The following is a 19,141-nucleotide window of genomic DNA, read 5'->3' as shown; positions in this document are numbered from 1 at the left end:
GTGCTACTGCTGAAAGTGTTTCTCGTCTGTCGGCCGCCAGAACGAGCCCCAGATCGCGGCAGTGGCAATGGGACTCAGCCCCCTTTTTTGAAGGAAGCGGAGCCTGGTTCGCAGCTCCGAGATGGCTGAGGCGCACAGGGGAATTGGCCGCTTGCAACACGACAGGGGGTAGTGCAGCCTGAAGTGTGCAATCCACTCGATGCTGGAACGACCACCGCTGAAGCGCCGTCTCACCAACACACGAAGCTTCCGAGAGCATGCTGAACTCGTAGTTCACAGCAGACACAGTTGAGCAGAACGATACTAACGCTCGGCTCCGAAGCGAAAAGCTGGTATGCATTGCACCTGCTGCCTTATTATACTCACGCTGTGATCAGCGGCAGCTGGATGCAATAATTGCATGCCAATGTGCATTGGCTCGTTTAGTTTTACACTCGAAGTAGATTGGTCTATCGAAGCGATATCCCATTTTCGTCGGTCACCGACGTGGCGTCGAGAGTGACCGACTGAAAGGGAACTAGTTTGGTGTAAGCTAATCATCTGTAGCCCCCATTCGCCATTTTTTCATCATGAAGATGGCCCTCAAGTCACTAAAAGACAAGGTTCTTTTCCATAACTGCATCCTATATTTACATTTATTCATTTGGCAGACACTTTTATCCAAAGTGACTTACAGTTGAGGAATACAACAAGCGATTTATCATAAGATGGCAATAAACATGAGAAGGACCCATTAATAAAGATTTCAGTCATCATTCAAAATAGTAAAAGCTAGGACAGGAAGGGATAAAGGATAAAACGAGCCATTCTGTAGGCAAGCACTAATGTCTTGAACTTGATGTAAGCCGTGACTGGAAGCCAGTGTAGAGAGATAAGCGGTGTGACATGGGCTCTCTTGGGACATGTGGTTTTGGAACATTTTCATTGTGTAAATGTGTGAAACCCAAGTGATCACATGTGAACACCATGAAAATATTCCAAAACCACATGTTTTATGTGCGTTTCATATGTGTTTCCATATTTCACATGTGATTTTAACATGTGAAGTTCATGTGGTTTTTCTGTAAGGGATGTATATTATTGGTTAGAACACTTGTGTCATATGTATCAGATTTAATTATTATTTTTTTTTGTAAAAAAGTTTCTTAGCATCAAAAGTCAGTACAAAGATGTATTTATCTGCATTGCTAGGTTTTTATTTGCATGGATCTTGTGCAAAAAAAAAAAAAGACTCATGAGCAGCAATCTTTTTATTTTGAGTATTTCATTTGTGTCTCCATGCTGAAAATGGGGGTGTGACTAGTAAGGGGTTAATTGTGACCTAATTATAATAGTTTGTTCTTTCCAAAGAACCATCTCAAGATTAAAGATTAAAGAGCCTGTTTCTCTGTCTGAAGTTCCTGTTATTCTGCCGGGTTTGTCACCACAGAGTGTCTTCTGTACAATAAGGCACAAACCTCTCAGTCAGTATCTGAAAGGATAAACAAAGACCATAGATACCCTTTGGCTTCATCATTAAGTTGTCTTCAAGTCACTACAAGACAAGGTTCTTTCCCATGAATCCATCCTACAGCAATATCACTGGTCTCAATTAAAATGTGGGAGCTAATTTACAATGACTAATATGTGTCAGTCTAGTCTCTCCTAATAATTTTACAACCCCTGTCAGCAATAACATGCCCATGTCAGTTTAAGTGCTGGTTATGCAGTGTAGCCAGGTATTGCAATGGTAAGAAACAAAACAAATGAAGTGAACTGAAATAAGTTCAAATGTCACTTACTCTAAACTGCAGCTTCCCAATTTGTCACATTAAGTAAAAAAAATAAATAAATAAATAAATTCCAAAGTCTAAAGGCATTTTAATATCTGGATCTGGAAACGTGTCACTCTGCCTGCAGCCTCACTTACAACTCTCTCTACAGCCCCTTTCACATGAATCGCTCACTCTTCATTATTTTCACACTATGGACACTGAGCAATCTAGGCAAACCTTAATTAAATTATACATGCAGCCACTGACAGGAGGCATTTTAAAGTGCTAATTAGTCATTCAGAAAACTTCAAATTTTATTTCTGAATATGAAAAATATATTGTGACCTCATAGCTGGATACGGCCATGTCTGGATGTGCACTGTCCCTCACTTATCATCTCCGACTTGCTTTGACCATTATACAATAAACATTTAAATCTTAGAGGTCCTGAACTCTTTGTTTAACATTCTTTGCCAATATTTCCTTGATGTTCATAACACTTCTTTTAACCTTCTGTTTAATCTGACATCTTTCTTTTGGTCAAATCCCAACATATGATGCATGAGCAGCATTAACTGAACTGACCTCCAGGAACCTCTTGTGCAGGGCGTCTTCAGTGATGTCCAGCACTTCGGGGCTGTAGACGCTGCCGTTATCATACACCTGCTGGATGATCAGCCCATAAGAGAAGGGCAAGGTGTTCAGCATGTGGAGCAGCATGGCCTTGCTGGCGCCCACCTTGTCTCAGGGTTTGATCAGCTGAAAGTCAAAAATTTTAAAAGGGCCTTCACATAACAAGCAGACATAAGTTGAAATCTATTAGTATTAATCAGTGTGAAACTCTGGGATATACAATTGGCTATACTATAAATGATAGTGTAAAGAATGTAAAAAACAAACAAACACACACAAATGAAATATGACTAAAACTGTGCATGTCTACTTTCCCTGTGCAACAGTTTGTTTTGCTTATTACCACGATACTTAAGCCACGATACAGTATTATTGTGATTTTGTGATAGGCTAAGTATTATGATAACATATTGTGATACATTGTGATTTATAAAAAATTTTCAAGTGCAGAATATCCCTGTAGGAAAATTCTGTTTGTTTATCTGACTTAATTTTTTATTCCTGAAAAATAGGATTGTCAGCAGACTGACTAACAAACATTGTCAGAAAAAAAAGAACACAAAAGAAGATATTTTAAAGATTGTGGGTAACCAAACGGATTACGGTAGCCATTGACCCACATCGTACAGAAAAAGTGCTACGGAAGTCAATGGCTACCAGCAACTGTTCTGTTACCAACATTCTCAAAATTATCTCATACCATTAACAATTAAGGTTTGGAATGACGAGAGGGTAAATAACAGAATTTTTCATTTTTGGGTGAATTATCCCTTTAAGGTGGTTCCATTTGCTTGACTATTAATACAGAACTGTATCTATTTATAAAATAAAGTATTCAATTATTTATATACTAAAATAGCAATACATTGTCAGCAAGCAAAAAAATGCTATAATGTATACCCCCCCACACACATCCCCACTGCAAACCATCTCTAACCACAACACGCACAACTCTAATCTTACTTTGATTATGAGAAATTTCCACTGAAGAACATTTCCCACCATCTCCACCCCTCATGATGTCATCTAGACTTTAGTTTCAGAACCTTATAAAAGAGCACATTCTTCCTGATCCTAAAGAAAACGACTGCTGAGTTGTTATTGGTTTACAAGACTACACAAGAACAGTGAGTACACATTTTAAAGCTTTTACAAAACATTCACAAGATGATTTTCAAAAGATGTTCTGCTAATACGTTCCCCTTCACTTTAATGTTAACTCCATTGTTTTATAGATGGGAGCATCCAAATCATTGGAAAGGTATGTAATATGATCAGATTGCTAGAATGATGGAGGAAGTAAAAAAAGGACTGTACTGCATTACTTACACTATTAAAGTTTACAACAAACTGGATCATTTTGAGAACAACTGATCGAAAGGAACTACAGACTATATTGTAGTTATATCTAAAATCAGACTGCTCTGTCTGTCTGTGCCTCTGCAGTAGTGGTGAGGTGAGAATCAAACACTCTCTGATTAAGAATGAGGAGGAGTTTGTAGTCAAAAGAAAAAAAGCTGTTCTACAATGCCTGAAGAATCTTAAAATAAGCTGCAGTCGGGTAAAACATATTGTACTTCATATATCTGCCTATATATTTCATCTTTCTACAAATTATGTTATTACTGATGATCATCAAACGTTTGCAAAATCAAACTACATTTCAGGATAAAGTGCCACACATAGCATTACTGGGTTCTGGAGGAGGACAAAGAGCCATGGTGGGTTTGCTGGGATCCCTGGTTCAGCTTGATAAAGCGGGTCTTCTGGACTGCATCCTTTATCTGAGTGGAGTCTCTGGATCCACCTGGTACGAACCCTGAAAACAACAAACACACTGAGACTGAATTGAGGTGAATGTCAAAAATGAGAGCAGTATGTTCTTCTTTGAGTGCATGGCCTCCTTATACCAAGAACCAGACTGGTCCACTAAACTAGACACTGTGAAGAACAAAATCATTGAGAGAATCAGCGGACCAGGAGTCAGCTGGGGAGACGCAATGGCCAAACTGAAGAATTATTACTACGGGAAAGACCTCTTCAGTTTGACTGACGTCTGGGCAGTGCTGGTCGTCACAGCATTTGTAAAAGAGGTCTGTAAATATTCATGACATTTTGACAGCTTTTTAGCAACTGATCATAAATAGTTAAAAAGTGACCATCAGTAAACAATAAGTTCACAGTAGATGGTCACAGACAGTAACAATTAGCTGTGGCATAGGGGCAAATAAACAGAGAAGACATTAAAAAAATAAAAACCTTCCATCTAATCCAACTCAATGAAATGGGGCTCGCCAGTGGTGAGACAGGCAAGATATTCATATTCAGAATAGGTATCGCTCCGATATTAGCATTTTCTGCTGGACCGGGGTATCAGTCAGAGCAGACTGATCCAAATCCGATATTGTGCATATACTGTGGCTGCATCCGAAAACTGAAAAATGCTGCCTTCGGAGGATGCATTCCAAGTTAGGAAGGCATCAAGGCATGTCTGAATTCAATGTTAGCTTCAGTTCCTGTCTCCTGAGATGCCTTCATCTGGCCGATTTTTGAAGGCAGCATAGATATATCCTTCGCTGCCTTTGATATCCCACAATCCTGTGCATTCCATTCTGTGACCATTAAGCCAAAAAATAAAGATGGTGTCTGAAAGTTGCGGTCAGTGGTCAGTTTGCGTGTAAATGTATGTTTCTGATCAACGTTTTCCATTTTTTATGTCATTTCTAGCGAGAAATTAATATTGCAGTAATGAAATATCCACTTCACCGAAGCTCTCTATATTTTGCTGTAGCTCATTAAACCGTTACTCTGCCTCAGAAGCCTGTCCAAAATCAGTTTCATGAGGTGCCTTTGTGCAAAAATGCTGCCTGCAAAGTCATTGCCTGATACGGCAGCGAGGCAGCAAGTCACCTGCCTAAGTTTTCGGATGCAGACATTGTTATATGGAGGAATTATTTGGTCAGATTATAAACTAAAAGTCTAAAACTAAAAGTCTTAAACCAAAACTAAAAATCTAAATTTGAAACTTAAAGTCCAAGTCAAAAATTAATTTGGTATTTAGGATTGGGCATTTGGTATTTAGGATAGGGCATTTTGTATTTAGGATTGGGCATTTTCTATTTAGGGTTGGGCATTTTCTATTTAGGGTTGGGCATTTGGTCGTTTAGCCATTTAGGATTTAGGATTGGGCATTTGGGGATTTAGGATTGTGAATTTGGTATTTAGGATTGGGCATTTAATCATTTAGTCATTTAGGATTGAGGATTGGGCATTTGAAGATTGAGGATTGGGCATTTGAGGATTGAGGATTGAGGAGTGTATGCAAATTAGGAGGCGTGGCCCAAATACTGGAGGCTGGGTTTGAAATGGCTGGTGCGCAGAGGCACCTTATGGACAGCAGAGGGAGCTCCCAGTGCTAAGTAGCACACTGTAATGAAGCCAAACGGAGCGAGTAAGTGGCTTGAGCGAGGACTGTGTGATAACTTCAACTTAATGACAGCTTTGTAACATTTGTGGCCTCAAACCGAGCGTACAACTGATGCTTGCGCGCGCGGTAAATCACCTCCGCGAGATGAAAACAATATCGCACACGAGGAAACGGCGAGCTCATTTCAAACTCTCGCGCGCGCGTGACATGTTCTTTGCGCGCAATACAAGCCCTCGCGCGCGCATGATCATTCCCCAGCTGCTCGCACTCGATCTTCTCACCTGCTCTCTCTAACACTTTTATTTTTGTCACGACTGAGGGGAATGATCATGCGCGCGCGAGGGCTTGTATTGCGCGCAAATGGGCATTTCGGTCTTTTTCGTGAGCCGGCTCGTTTGACTCACAAACGGCTCTTTAAAAAACAATAATGTTTTGACTATGATAGGTGTGAAAACAATTCTAGTAAATTATTAAATGAAATCAAACTAACAATGTCTCACAATTTCTTTACAAATGCATTGATTTGTTATGAAAAAAAGAATACTATTAAACATTTGCATTTAAATTACAACTTTTTAATGTATAGAAACAACAACATTACAAAACAAATACAATCTGAATCTGAACAACATAATAGAACCCATATTAAAGAAAAATAAATAACTGAAAGGACTAAACTGGTCCATCTTTTTTGGCATGTTATATAACCAGCATGAACTATCTCACTAGTTATGTTTTGTATAACTAGCATGAACACACACACACACACACACACACAATGCTGATCATATTTTTATTTTATGATAGATTTGCATTCAGAAATGCAAGCTGCCTTACTTTCGAGGGGCTGATGCGGTTTCTTCTCCGAGTTTGACACTGTGTGTGTGGTGTGTGTGTGATGGCCCGGCCCCTCCCTCATGCCTTTTTTTGTTCTTTGAATTAGTCAATTATTTTAAATAAAATAAAATGCATCCATTATTTCATTATTACATAATGATTTAATTTCTATAGGTTATATATATATATATATATATATCCAAACCTCTGGACGAAACAAATCTTTATTGTTTTCTATTCAGATATGCGAGCCAGCTCTCGTCGTTCACTAAGTTGTCTGATTCGGCTCATTTGGGAAAGACCCATCACTACAAAGAACATGTCACGCGCGCGCGAGAGTTTGAAATGAGCTCGCAGGCTCCCGTTTCCTCGCGTGCGATTTTGTTTTCATCTCGCGGAGGTGATTTACCGCGCGCGCAAGCATCAGTTGTACGCTCGGTTTGAGGCCACAAATTTTACAAAGCTGTCATTAAGTTGAAGTTATCACACAGTCCTCGCTCAAGCCGCTCACTCGCTCCGTTTGGCTTCATTACAGTGTGCTACTTAGCACTGGGAGCTCCCTCTGCTGTCCATAAGGTGCCTCTGCGCACCAGCCATTTCAAACCCAGCCTCCAGTATTTGGGCCACGCCTCCTAATTTGCATACACTTCTCAATCCTCAATCCTCAAATGCCCAATCCTCAATCTTCAAATGCCCAATCCTCAATCCTAAATGGCTAAATGATTAAATGCCCAATCCTAAATACCAAATTCACAATCCTAAATCCCCAAATGCCCAATCCTAAATCCTAAATGACTAAATGACCAAATGCCCAACCCTAAAAAGAAAATGCCCTATCCTAAATACCAAATGCCCAATCCTAAATACCAAATTAATTTTTGACTTGGACTTTAAGTTTCAAATTTAGATTTTTAGTTTTGGTTTAAGACATTTAGTTTTAGACTTTTAGTTTATAATCTGACCAAATAATTCCTCCATATTGTTAAGCCCCACGAAAGGCATAAAAAAACGTTATAAAGCACCAAAAAGTTTCTGTGCACTATATTTCAAGTGATCTGAGACCTTTCCATAGTTTAATGTGAGGTACAGATGAATATTTAAGTCATTAAATTCAAGTTCACATAAACTCTTCTTTCCGCTGCGGCTGTCAGTTATCTTGCATACAGCATTCAAACTGCGCGTTGAGATCGGTTATTACCTTTTAACTGTTTTAATACAGTAGGGTTGCCACCTGTCCTTTAAAATACGGAATCGTCCCGTATTTAATGGTAAAATGATGCGTCCCGTATCAAATCAATACAGGACGCGATTTGTCCCATATTTTACAAAGGCCAAAACATATTTTAATAAAAAATAAGTATTTTGCACTGTTTATAATACCAACATCAATTATAATGAAATCAGCTTTAATAAAAAGTATCAGTGAAGCACTGGCATAAAGTTGGCTTGACGTTGGACATTCGATATTCGCAAATCTAGGGACCGTCTCTAAAGTTACATGCGAAACTACTATACATTTTAACGTCAATAGCATGCAAGGAGAATGACTAACAGTCATGGAAACAACTGTTAACTGTTTAACAGTTTTATTTGAACAGAATGACTCACATTCATAAAACATACTGTAAAGTGTTCATCTAGGTGTCAGCTATAATGCACACATTTTATATTTTTCATAATAAGCTGTAAATCAAATGTAAAAAAATTGCTACTTTTCATTACCGAATGGGCTCAAGTGTAAAATCATAATTTGAAGCTCAATAGCATTTTAACAGAATGACTCACATTCATAAAACATACTGTAAAGTGATCATCTAGGTGTCAGCTATAATGCACACCTTTTATATTTTTCATAATTATTCAAATAAGCTGTAAACAAAAGTAAAAATTTGCTACTTTTCATTACCGAATGGGCTCAAATGTAAAATATGCCATAATTTGAAGCTCAATAGCATTTGAAGAGAATGACTCACATTCATAAAACATACTGTAAAGTGCTCATCTAGGTGTCAGCTATAATGTACACCTTTTATATTGTCATAATCATTCAAATAAACTGTAAAATATATGTAAAATATTGCAATTTTTCATAACTGAATGGACTTAAATACAAATTTAAAGCTCAATAGAACAAAATGACTCACATTCATAAAACATACTGTAAAGTGTTCATCAAAGTGTCAGCTATAATGCACACCTTTCATATTTTTTTTTATAATTTTTCAAATAAACTGTAAATCATATGTAAAATATTGCTATTTTTCATTACCCAATGGACTTAAATACAAATTTAAAGCTCAATAGCATTTGAACAGAATGATTCACATTCATAAAACATACTGTAAAGTGTTCATCTAGGTGTCAACTATAATGCACACCTTTTATATTTTTCATAATTATTCAAATAAATTGTAAATCATATGTAAAATGTTGCTACTTTTCATTACAGAATGGGCTCAAATGTAAAATATGCCATAATTTGAAGCTCAATAGCATTTGAACAGAATGACTCACATTCATAAAACATACTGTAAAGTGCTCATCTAGGTGTCAGCTATAATGTACACCTTTTATATTTTCATAATCATTCAAATAAACTGTAAATCATATGTAAAATATTGCAATTTTTCATAACTGAATGGACTTAAATACAAATTTAAAGCTCAATAGAACAGAATGACTCACATTCATAAAGCTCAATAGAAAAGCTCAATAGAACAAAATGACTCACATTCATAAAACATACTGTAAAGTGTTCATCGAGGTGTCAGCTATAATGCACACCTTTCATATTTTTCATAATTATTCAAATAAACTGTAAATCATATGTAAAATATTGCTACTTTTCATTACCGAATGGACTCAAATGTAAAATATGCCATAATTTGAAGCTCAATAGCATTTGAACAGAATGACTCACATTCATAAAACATACTGTAAAGTGTTCATCAAAGTGTCAGCTATAATGCACACCTTTCATTTTTTTTTATAATTATTCAAATAAACTGTAAATCATATGTAAAATATTGCTATTTTTCATTACCCAATGGACTTAAATACAAATTTGAAGCTAAATAGCATTTTTGAACAGAATTACTTACATTCATAAAACATACTGTAAAGTGTTCATCTAGGTGTCAATTATAATGCACAACTTTTATATTTTTCATAATTAATCAAATAAATTGTAAATCAAATGTAAAATATTGCTACTTTTCATTATCGAATGGGCTCAAATGTAAAATATGCCATAATTTGAAGCTCAATAGCATTTGAACAGAATGACTCACATTCATAAAACATTCTGTAAAGTGTTCATCTAGGTGTCAGCTATAATGCACACCTTTTATATTTTTCATAATTATTCAAATAAACTCTAAATCATATGTAAAATATTGCTATTTTTCATTACCAAATGGGCTCAAATGTAAAATATGCCAATATGCATTATAGCTGACACCTAGATGAACACTTTACAGTATGTTTTATGAATGTTAGTCAATCTGTTCAAATGGTATTGAGCTTTAAGTTTGTGTTTAAGTCCATTCGGTAATGAAAAGTAGCAATTGTTTTCCATATGATTTACAGTTTATTTTAATAATTATCAAAAAATATAAAAGGTGTGCATAATAGTTGACACCTGGATGAACAGTTAACAGTTGTTTTCATGACTGTTAGTCATTCTCCTTGCATGCTATTGACGTTAGAGAAGTGTATAGTAGTTTTGCATGTAACTTTAGAGACAGTCCCTAGATTTGCGAATATCGAATGTCCAACGTCAAGCCAACTTTATGCCAGTTACTCCTTTGAGCGTGTTTTTGACGTCTTTGTTTCCATAGCGACGGCGTCTCAAGAACGCGTGCTGTTAAACCTGCGCGGTTTAAAACATAGGAGCTCACATCTGCCCTTTGAACACAAGACTCTCCAGATGTAGGGCTGAATGGGAAAGTTATCAATGGGTCTGTCTTGTAACTAATGATAAACGCGCAGTTGCAGGGAAACATTTCAGTTGTTTACGGTGGACTGTCTGACTTAAAGGGACAGTTCACCCAAAAGTTAAAATTTTGTCATCGTTTACACACCCACAAGTTGTTCCAAACCTGTAATAATTTCTTTCTTCTGTTGGGCATAAAAGAAAATACTTTAAATAATGTGGGTAACCAAACAGTTTCTGGTCCCCAATGACTCTGATAGTTTTTTTGTTTAACCTTACTATGGAAGTTACAACCATCAGCTGTTTAGTTGAGACACATTCTTCAAAGTATCTTCTTTTGGTTCAAGCGCGTCTTTCTGTGCACGGGATGCACATAAGTGCTTGTGCCGCTCTGTATTGGAGCCTTTCATGTTATAATACTTTTGCGCAATGAAAAATTGTTAATAGCCTTTCTTGTTCTGTCTTCTATAACATATGTTGCTGCCTCATTACTATAAATGTAAAAGAAATGTATTCAATTTATTGCACAGTAGTAATATAATAAGAACAATAAACTAATTGGATATAAGTATTGATAAGTATAATATAATTATAATTCAGTAAAAGTAAAAGTACTCCTTTTTTTTTTCAATTTACTTGAGTGAAAGTACAAAAGTACTCGATTTTTTATGTACTTAAGTAAAAAAGTACTGATAGATAGATTTATTTTGCAATTTTATATAGGCTGGCTACTTAATTTTATATTAGCACGTATTTTTTTTTTTATAATCCTACTGCTCAAAATACCTGGAATTTTCTCAAAATAACCACTACATGGAGTCAAGATATATTTTTGTTGTTGATATGGACTACGCTGACAAGAGTGATGTAATGTTCACTGTGAAGCTTACACTGCGATGTACCTGAGAGAAAACAGATTTGTGACCCTGGACCACAAAACCAGTCATAAGGGTCAATTTTTTGAAATTGAGATTTAGGCATCATCCGAAAGCTGATTAAATAAGCTCTCCATTGATGCTTTGTTTATTAGGAAAGGATGATATCTATTGGAAAATCTGGAATCTGAGGGTGCAAAAAAATCAAAACACTGAGAAAATCACCTTTAAACTTGTCTAAATGAATTCTTATCAATGCATATTACTAATCAAAAAATAAGTTTTTATATATTTACAGTAGGAAATTTAGAAAATATCTTCATGGAACATGATCTTTACTTAATATCCTAATGATTTTTGCCATAAAAGAAAAATTAATCATTTTGACTCATACAATGTATTTTTGGCTATTGCTACAAATATACCCCAGAGACTTAAGACTGCTTTTGTGCTCCAGGGTCACATTTGATCATCAGATTTTCACCAGTAAGAAAAAAAGTGTTTTAAAATTTGTTGTTTTGCAGAACATCACAGTTATATTTGACATGAGAATAAGGCCTGAAGTTAGGAAGAACATTTTCACAAACCTTGTCTGTGGTGTAAAAACACTCCTGGCCAAATACTCCCAGAGGGCATCACTTCCCACTTTGATAATTACTGTAGTTACCATGTTCTGAACATCATAGCCTTTCTTTTCCCCCCAGATATAATATATCTAGGTGGTTGAATAAAAATATTTGGACTTTATTTTTAAAAATAACCTCAACTTAGCACCAGCAAGCTTGTTAGCTAGACAGTTAGCATCAGCTACCAATATTTACTTATTTTCAGTATGGTATGAAATAAACATTCATATCTGTCTACTTGGGTGGTTAATTCAAACAATATAAACGTTTATACTGTTGATAAACAATATAAAAACAGACGTCACATAGGGATAAATGCGTAACGGCAGCGGGAATTTGAACGTGCATTAGTTATTTTATTTAATCTGTGTTAATTTAATGTTTTGTTTTTTTGACCTAAGAGGCACTGATGCTGATGTGTTTGCATTCAAGCATTTCAGTGGGCTTAAATGGATCACCCTTTACAGAAGATTTAGTTCACAAACAACTTACAATTTTGACCTAAATATGATTTTCAGGTTCAATAATTAATCTTAAAATCGACATTAGTAACTTACTTTTAGCAGCATCAGTCGCGTGTGCTCACAAGATCTCCCGGTTGTGAATTGAGTTCACTAGAGACTCGCAAATGTCACAAAGTGTGTTAGTCTCAAATATAATTCACGCAAAAAAACACGATTCACACATGCGTAAACAATTTCACATGCATGAAACCTAATTCACGTACACACAAAAAAAAATTCACGTGCGTGAAAAAAAAATAAATATTCACAAAAAGCAATTCACATGCGCAAAATAAAATTATATATTCATATAAAATACATTTCACAAATGCAAAACACAATTAGTAGATATACAACTGTGCACAAAAACATTTGAATGTTTAAAATGTACGAGTGTCTGAATGTACAAATCGTCATTTACTACGAATCCACTCGGATTTGTGTGTGTGTGTTTTTGAGACTTTCCTGGCAGAGCTCTCTTCTCACGTGGGTCTGTCGTACTCTTTAGCCAATCAGATGCGAGCTTACCATTCAACCAATCATATCATAAGCCACCGAGAGTGCATTCAGAAGCTCGCAGGCAATCGGGGAGACGTCAAGAGAGAAGCCTATAGAAGCCCTGGCGTTACATTTTAAAATACTATACAAAATAATTAATCAGAATACTTACTCCTGCTCACTCACGCCAAAGAACTCCCTGCTCAAGCTCGCCGTCTCTGCAAGATTAACGATGGCAGTTTGCACGCACAGCTACTAGAAGATTTACATCTGTCAGACAGGTTGCTGACGTCATCAAGCTTAGTTTGAGTCTGCGCGTCAGAAACGGAAGTTCTAAAAAATCGCTAAAAAATGTGCTTCACTTGTCTCAATTGAGTTCCAATTGGGTCGCTGTGTCCATTTCTTTTACTGTCTATGGGATTACCGATGTAAAGTCTTAATTTCCATTCTAATTAATCCATATTGCGCAAAAGGTGCGCAGAATCGTGCTCCTTGAATGCACTCTCAGTGGGTTATGATATGATTGGTTGAATGGTAAGCTCGCATCTGATTGGCTAAAGAGTACGACAGACCCACGTGGGAAGAGAGCTCTGCCAGGAAAGTCTCAAAAACACACACACACAAATCCGAGTGGATTCGTAGTAAATGACGATTTGTACATTCAGACACTCGTACATTTTAAACATTCAAAGGTTTTTGTGCACAGTTGTATATCTACGAATTGTGTTTTGCATTTGTGAAATGTATTTTATGAATATATAATTTTATTTTGCGCATGTGAATTGCTTTTTGTGAATATATATTTTTTTCACGCACGTGAATTTTTTTTGTATGTACGTGAATTAGGTTTCATGCATGTGAAATTGTTTACGCATGTGTGAATCGTGTTTTTTGCGTGAATTATATTTGAGACTAATCTGTCTCCATACACTAAACGGTTCATTTGAATCAGTGAGTTGTAGACTCGAGAACAGCTGCAATCAGATCATTCTAATTCGTGAATGATTCGTTTGGTGCGATTTGCGAACCGATTTAAAAGGTTCATTGAAAAGAATCATTTAGTTCTTGAATCAGACACCGCTTCTGCGTGTCGGAGCACGTGATATATTATATGGAGTAACGATATGTTTTATGAAATGTAGTGAAGTAAAAAGCTACGATCTTATGCTTTGGAATGTAGTGAAGTAAAAGTAAAAGTTACTTAAAATAAAACTACTCCAGTAAAGTACAGATACTTGAAAAATGTACTTAAGTACAGTAACGAAGTAAAGCTACTCTGTTACTGTCCACCACTGTTATTGCATATATTTAAATATATTTACTTGTTTTTCATGAATGTATATTACAATACAAAGGGCAATTACACTTATTTACTTTTATTTTTCCCAGACTAAATGTTTTTTTTTTTTCTCTAAATGTTTAGATTTTATAAAATTATTATGAACTCATTATTTTTGTAGAGTAACTTATGCTACTAAATTATCCACTAACCTAATTTATAATAGTATTTTTCTCATAGATTGTGATTATATCTTTTTAATTTGTTATTTTTCTTTATTATAAAGTTGTCTATATTTAGTATATTGTGTGTAATACACAAAAGAGTGATGATCAGGTCAACACAAACTGAGGTATAGAAATGTAAAAAAAAAAACTGTGCTGGTATCAGATCGGTATCGGTATTGTTCGATACTCAGAACTTTTGGTATTTAATCGGTATCGGTGCTAATTTCCACAAGTGCAAAATCATAAAATAAAATCACTCACACATTAGTAAAATCCACTCAAAAAATATAAGGTGAAAACTGTACAATTTGTAAAAGAAACTACCACATCAAAAAATGGCTAGCCTGCCCTTTGAGGAAGACAGCAGTCACACACGCACACAGCAGTGTAAACAGTGGGGATTCAATGCGCTATCACCCCGGCAAGACAACACAGCCAGGGAGAGCACCAAATTGACACCAGCCTTCTAGGAAGATTACATAATTAAAATCTCATAAAGGAAGCACTCCAGTTTCCTAACATAACCTCGGTTCCCTGAGATAAGGGAACAAGCGTTGTGTGAAAACGCATATGGGGAAAACGTCTCAGGTTACGTATGTAACCATGGTTCCTCGAAGGAACGAGACGCTGCATCGGAAACGCTTCGGGGAATGCCCTCAGCGTGAACCACTCTGAATCACGTGTGTAATCAGTCCAATGGATGGGCGAGATGTCATTGGCGGGTGACGTCAGAGACCAGGAAGCTTAAAAGCACGTGCGGCGAAGCCGGCATTAGCCTCAAGTGGATGAAGCAAGTGCTGGCAGAGATGCCGGAAGTGTGGCACTGCGACGCAGCATCTCGTTCCTTCGAGGAACCATGGTTACATACGTAACCTGAGACGTTCCCCTTCAGGAACTCGAGCTGCGTCCGAAACGCTTCGGGGAACGAGAATGCCCACGCCGCCAGACTTACAAATCTCTGCCTAGTGTGGGAAACTGCACAGCTAAAGCAAGAGAAGGAGCCAGGAGCCTGACAGTAATTGGGGACAACCCGTCCAATGGCCAAACTTCAGAGGAGTGAGTCTTGACCCCCAAGAGAGGGAGATCAGAGGACTCGAGGCTTTAGGTTAGCATCCTGATCCACCGCTTAGCATAAGCTTCTTCTGGCCAAGGCCTTAGCCTCAGCACACCGCAGAGGTAATGTGTAACCAGAGGGTGTCTGGCCACTGACTGGCCACCGAGAGGGGCGCGGTAGGCTGCAATGGCCGCCACGTAGATCTTCAGGGTGGAGTGGGTCAACCCTGCAGAGAGAAGGGCCTGCAGGAACTCCAGAACTGTACCAACCGGGCAGTTAACTGGGTCGAGCTGGCGGTCTCCACACCAAGAAGTGAAATCTTCCACTTCAAGGCGTACAGTTTCCTCACTGAGGGAGCTCTGGAACCTCCCATGGAGTGCCGTCAAAGAGAGAAATCAGGCCCAAGACCCGGCCAAGCCAGAACGGGGCTACTAACAGCAGCCGGACTCCATCCCGGCGCACTCTCTCCAGAACTCCCGGGAGCAGAGCAATCGGGGGAAAAGCGTACAGAGGAAGCCTGTACATCTGTACCATGGCATCCAGCCCAGTAGAGCTGGATGAGTCAGAGAGAAAACCAGAGGGGACAGTGTGATGTCTCTCAAGTTGCAAACAGGTCCACCTGAGCCTGGCCAAAAACTCTCCAAATCTGCTTCAACACCTCAGTGTGAAGCCGCCATTCCCTGGGCCTTGGCAGGATGTCTGCTCCCATATTGAGATGCACAGGAATGTGGACTGCTCTCAGCAAGAGGAGTTCGCCCTGGGACCACACAAGGATCTGGTATGCTAGTTTGTACAAACGACGTGAGCGCAGACCCCCTTGGTGGTTGATGTAAGAGACCACCGCTGTGTTGTCGGTGCGCACCAACACATGGTGGTCTCTTAGGTCAGGGAGAATATATTATAGTGCTCGAAGCATGGCCAGCATCTCCAGGCAGTTTATATGCCATGTCAGATGGCGACCACTCCACAGACCACGGGCAGGGTGGCCACTCATGACTGCACTGCAGCTGGTGAGGAACGCGTCCGTCGCTAGCGTTACGCGGCGACAAGGAGCTCCGAGCACCGGGCCCTGAGACAAGAACCAAGGCTTCCTCCACATGTCCAAGGCACATAGGCAGTGACATACGTGCCTGCATCGTGGTTGAATCCCACACCACGCCCAGATAAGTGGTTCTCTGTACTGGAGAATGCACACTTTTGCCACACTTTTTTCACCTCGATGCCGAACTGCCATCCGCTCTGATTGAGCTAATATCAACCAATCGTTGATGTGGTTGAGTCGTGAAAGTGTGGGGTGAGAGTGCAGGGCCAGAGGAAGAACTTTTGGTAGGCTTTTGCCCCCAAAAGTTTAATGGTAGGCTTTTGCCCCCAAAAGCAAACCTCAGGAACTTCCGATGAGGAAGGATGGAGATAAGTGCATCTTTTAGATCCATCTTGACACACCAGTCCTCAGACTTGGTCTGTGCATGCGTGCTGAACTTCAGTCCCCTGAAGCGGTTTCTAAAAAACGCAGATCTAAAATAGGACGCAACACCTCATCCTTCCTCGGAACAGTGAAGTACCGGCTGTAGGACCCGGATTCTGCAACGTGAGGAGGGACCACCTCGATGGCCTCCATCCTCAGAGTTTCTACTTCTGTTCTATAACCAGAGCCTGCTTGGGGCCCACCAGGGTGGGAAAGTCCCCGCTGAATTGAGGCGGAGGAGAACCGAACTGGATTCTGTGGCCTCTCACTACAGTGTGCAGGTCCCACTGAGACACATTTGGCAGTAGTTTTCACGCTGCCAAATAGTCTACTAAGGGAATCAGTCCCTCGAGACTGATTTCCGGTGTCATCAGAGCAGTTAGCTCGGTGCCCTGAAGCGGCGGACCGGCAGGGAACGACCGTACTAGCTGCTCTAGAGACCTCCGTAGAGGTAGCGAGCCTCTTAGCACCGCTACGTTTCCATTCGGTAACTGAGAGAAGCGCTCGCCGGAGACCGCTGCACCCTGGAACACCGGCAGGGTTGGCAGATCGATCTTCTGAGGGCACTGAGGAGAAATGGGCACCGTGTAATGTGGTGTACACCGCTCTTCCCCAGAGGGGCCTGCCCTCTGAGGTCCTGAGCCACAGTATCAGGACTCTCATAAGCAGAACCGCTTTCCGCTACAAGCCTTCGGCCTGGGAGCGCCACTCTGACTCTAGACACTGCGGAGTACAAGAAGTGACAGCTGGAACACAGTTGTCGGATCTGGTGGTTAAGGAAGAAGATAGGGACTTGCCCATCTACATTCCTTCCACCGGATCTGAAAGCGAAACCCGCGAGCACAACCACCGCTCCGCCTCGGCATAAGCGGGGCTGGCACCGCGAGAAATGCCAGTGAAGGCTCCCTCCTCAGAGAGTCCCTTCTGGCTGACCGCCTCAACCTCCTCAGAGGAAGAGAGGTAAACATGTGTTCTCACTCGAGAAATTATATCCCAAGAGCCCCTGTACATCTAACTTCTCATAGTCAGAAAATATTTCATTTTATTCCTCAGAATTAAATGTAGTCAAACAACCAGACAAGTAACACGGTCTGATATAGGAAAATTCACATCAAAAACGAAATGATGTAATATACGCGTCGCCTTGGCAGTGCGCAGGTTTTTTTTTTCTTTAACTCAGTCACACAAACAACATCAATCTCCTCAGAGAAAAATGAATGCCGCAGCGAGCTCTCCCTCAGAGGGGGAAGAAACCACAGCGCGGGCTTCCAAGCCTCGAGAACGAGCTCTAGATCTAGGGAACACAGGTGGAGATAGGACAAGCCGTCTCCAACCCATCCGCCAGATCATGCGTGATCCCGCGATCTTGGTCACCGCCGTGCCTCAGCAGCACCGGACGGCAATCGTAAGATCGCACGCATGGACACACTCCTCGGAGCGTGCCCGGTGAGAGCGGAGTGCTTAACAGCGAGAAAAGCACATTTAGCCGACTGCGTGAGCTCCACTCCTCATTAATGCTGTTCATTTTAATATCAGGCATAATATGCTTGTGTAAATGATGCTTGTGCAACTGGCGAGCTTATCGACGCTCTCCACATCAATCTCCTCAGAGAAAGACAGGCAGAGCATCACACCCTCTCACCGGGGGAAAGTACTGCAATTTTTAGCGGGCTTCCGAAACCCCTAGAGCGGGCGCCAGATCTGGTGGTTAAGGAAGAAGATAGGGACTTGCCTGTCTACATTCCTTTCACCGGATCCGAAAGCGAAACCCGTGAGCACAACCAGCGCTCCGCCTCGGCGAAAGCGGGGCCGGCACCGCGAGAAACGCCAGTGAAGGCTTCCTCCTCAGAGAGACCCTTCTGAGAGTGAAGCAAAGCAGTAACAAACGCTCGTGTCGCAGCCGTCAACTCCCTCGAGAGCTGATTCTGCGTGCTTCACTCTCAAGCAGACAACACACAAACTGCGTGTGTCCCAACCCCCCCTTTTTTTTTTTGCAGGCAGGGAAAAAAAACACAGCCTGAACGCTGCC

At 39.8% G+C, this 19,141-nt stretch overlaps 1 protein-coding gene across 3 annotated transcripts in view; it reads left to right on the top strand.

Moving 5' to 3' along the window:
• Positions 1-3,392: 3,392 nt before the first annotated feature.
• Positions 3,393-19,141, top strand: part of LOC109082869 (cytosolic phospholipase A2 gamma-like) — a 45,027-nt gene continuing 29,278 nt past the window's right edge. For 2 of the 3 annotated variants that reach the window (XM_042723301.1, XM_042723300.1), the window contains exons 1-5: positions 3,394-3,514; positions 3,623-3,648; positions 3,834-3,948; positions 4,055-4,197; positions 4,279-4,480. In XM_042723301.1, coding sequence (XP_042579235.1) covers positions 3,623-3,648; positions 3,834-3,948; positions 4,055-4,197; positions 4,279-4,480 — 486 coding nt within the window. In that variant the 5' untranslated portion in view covers positions 3,394-3,514. Of the gene's footprint in view, positions 3,515-3,622; positions 3,649-3,833; positions 3,949-4,054; positions 4,198-4,278; positions 4,481-19,141 lie in introns of all 3 variants that reach the window. The other variant, XM_042723302.1, reaches the window with a different exon arrangement.

This window comes from Cyprinus carpio, chromosome B5, assembly GCF_018340385.1.
Source record: "Cyprinus carpio isolate SPL01 chromosome B5, ASM1834038v1, whole genome shotgun sequence".
Classification (NCBI taxonomy): domain Eukaryota; kingdom Metazoa; phylum Chordata; class Actinopteri; order Cypriniformes; family Cyprinidae; genus Cyprinus; species Cyprinus carpio.
Note: the sequence above shows the minus strand (reverse complement) of the source record. Positions and strands in the feature narration are given on the sequence as shown.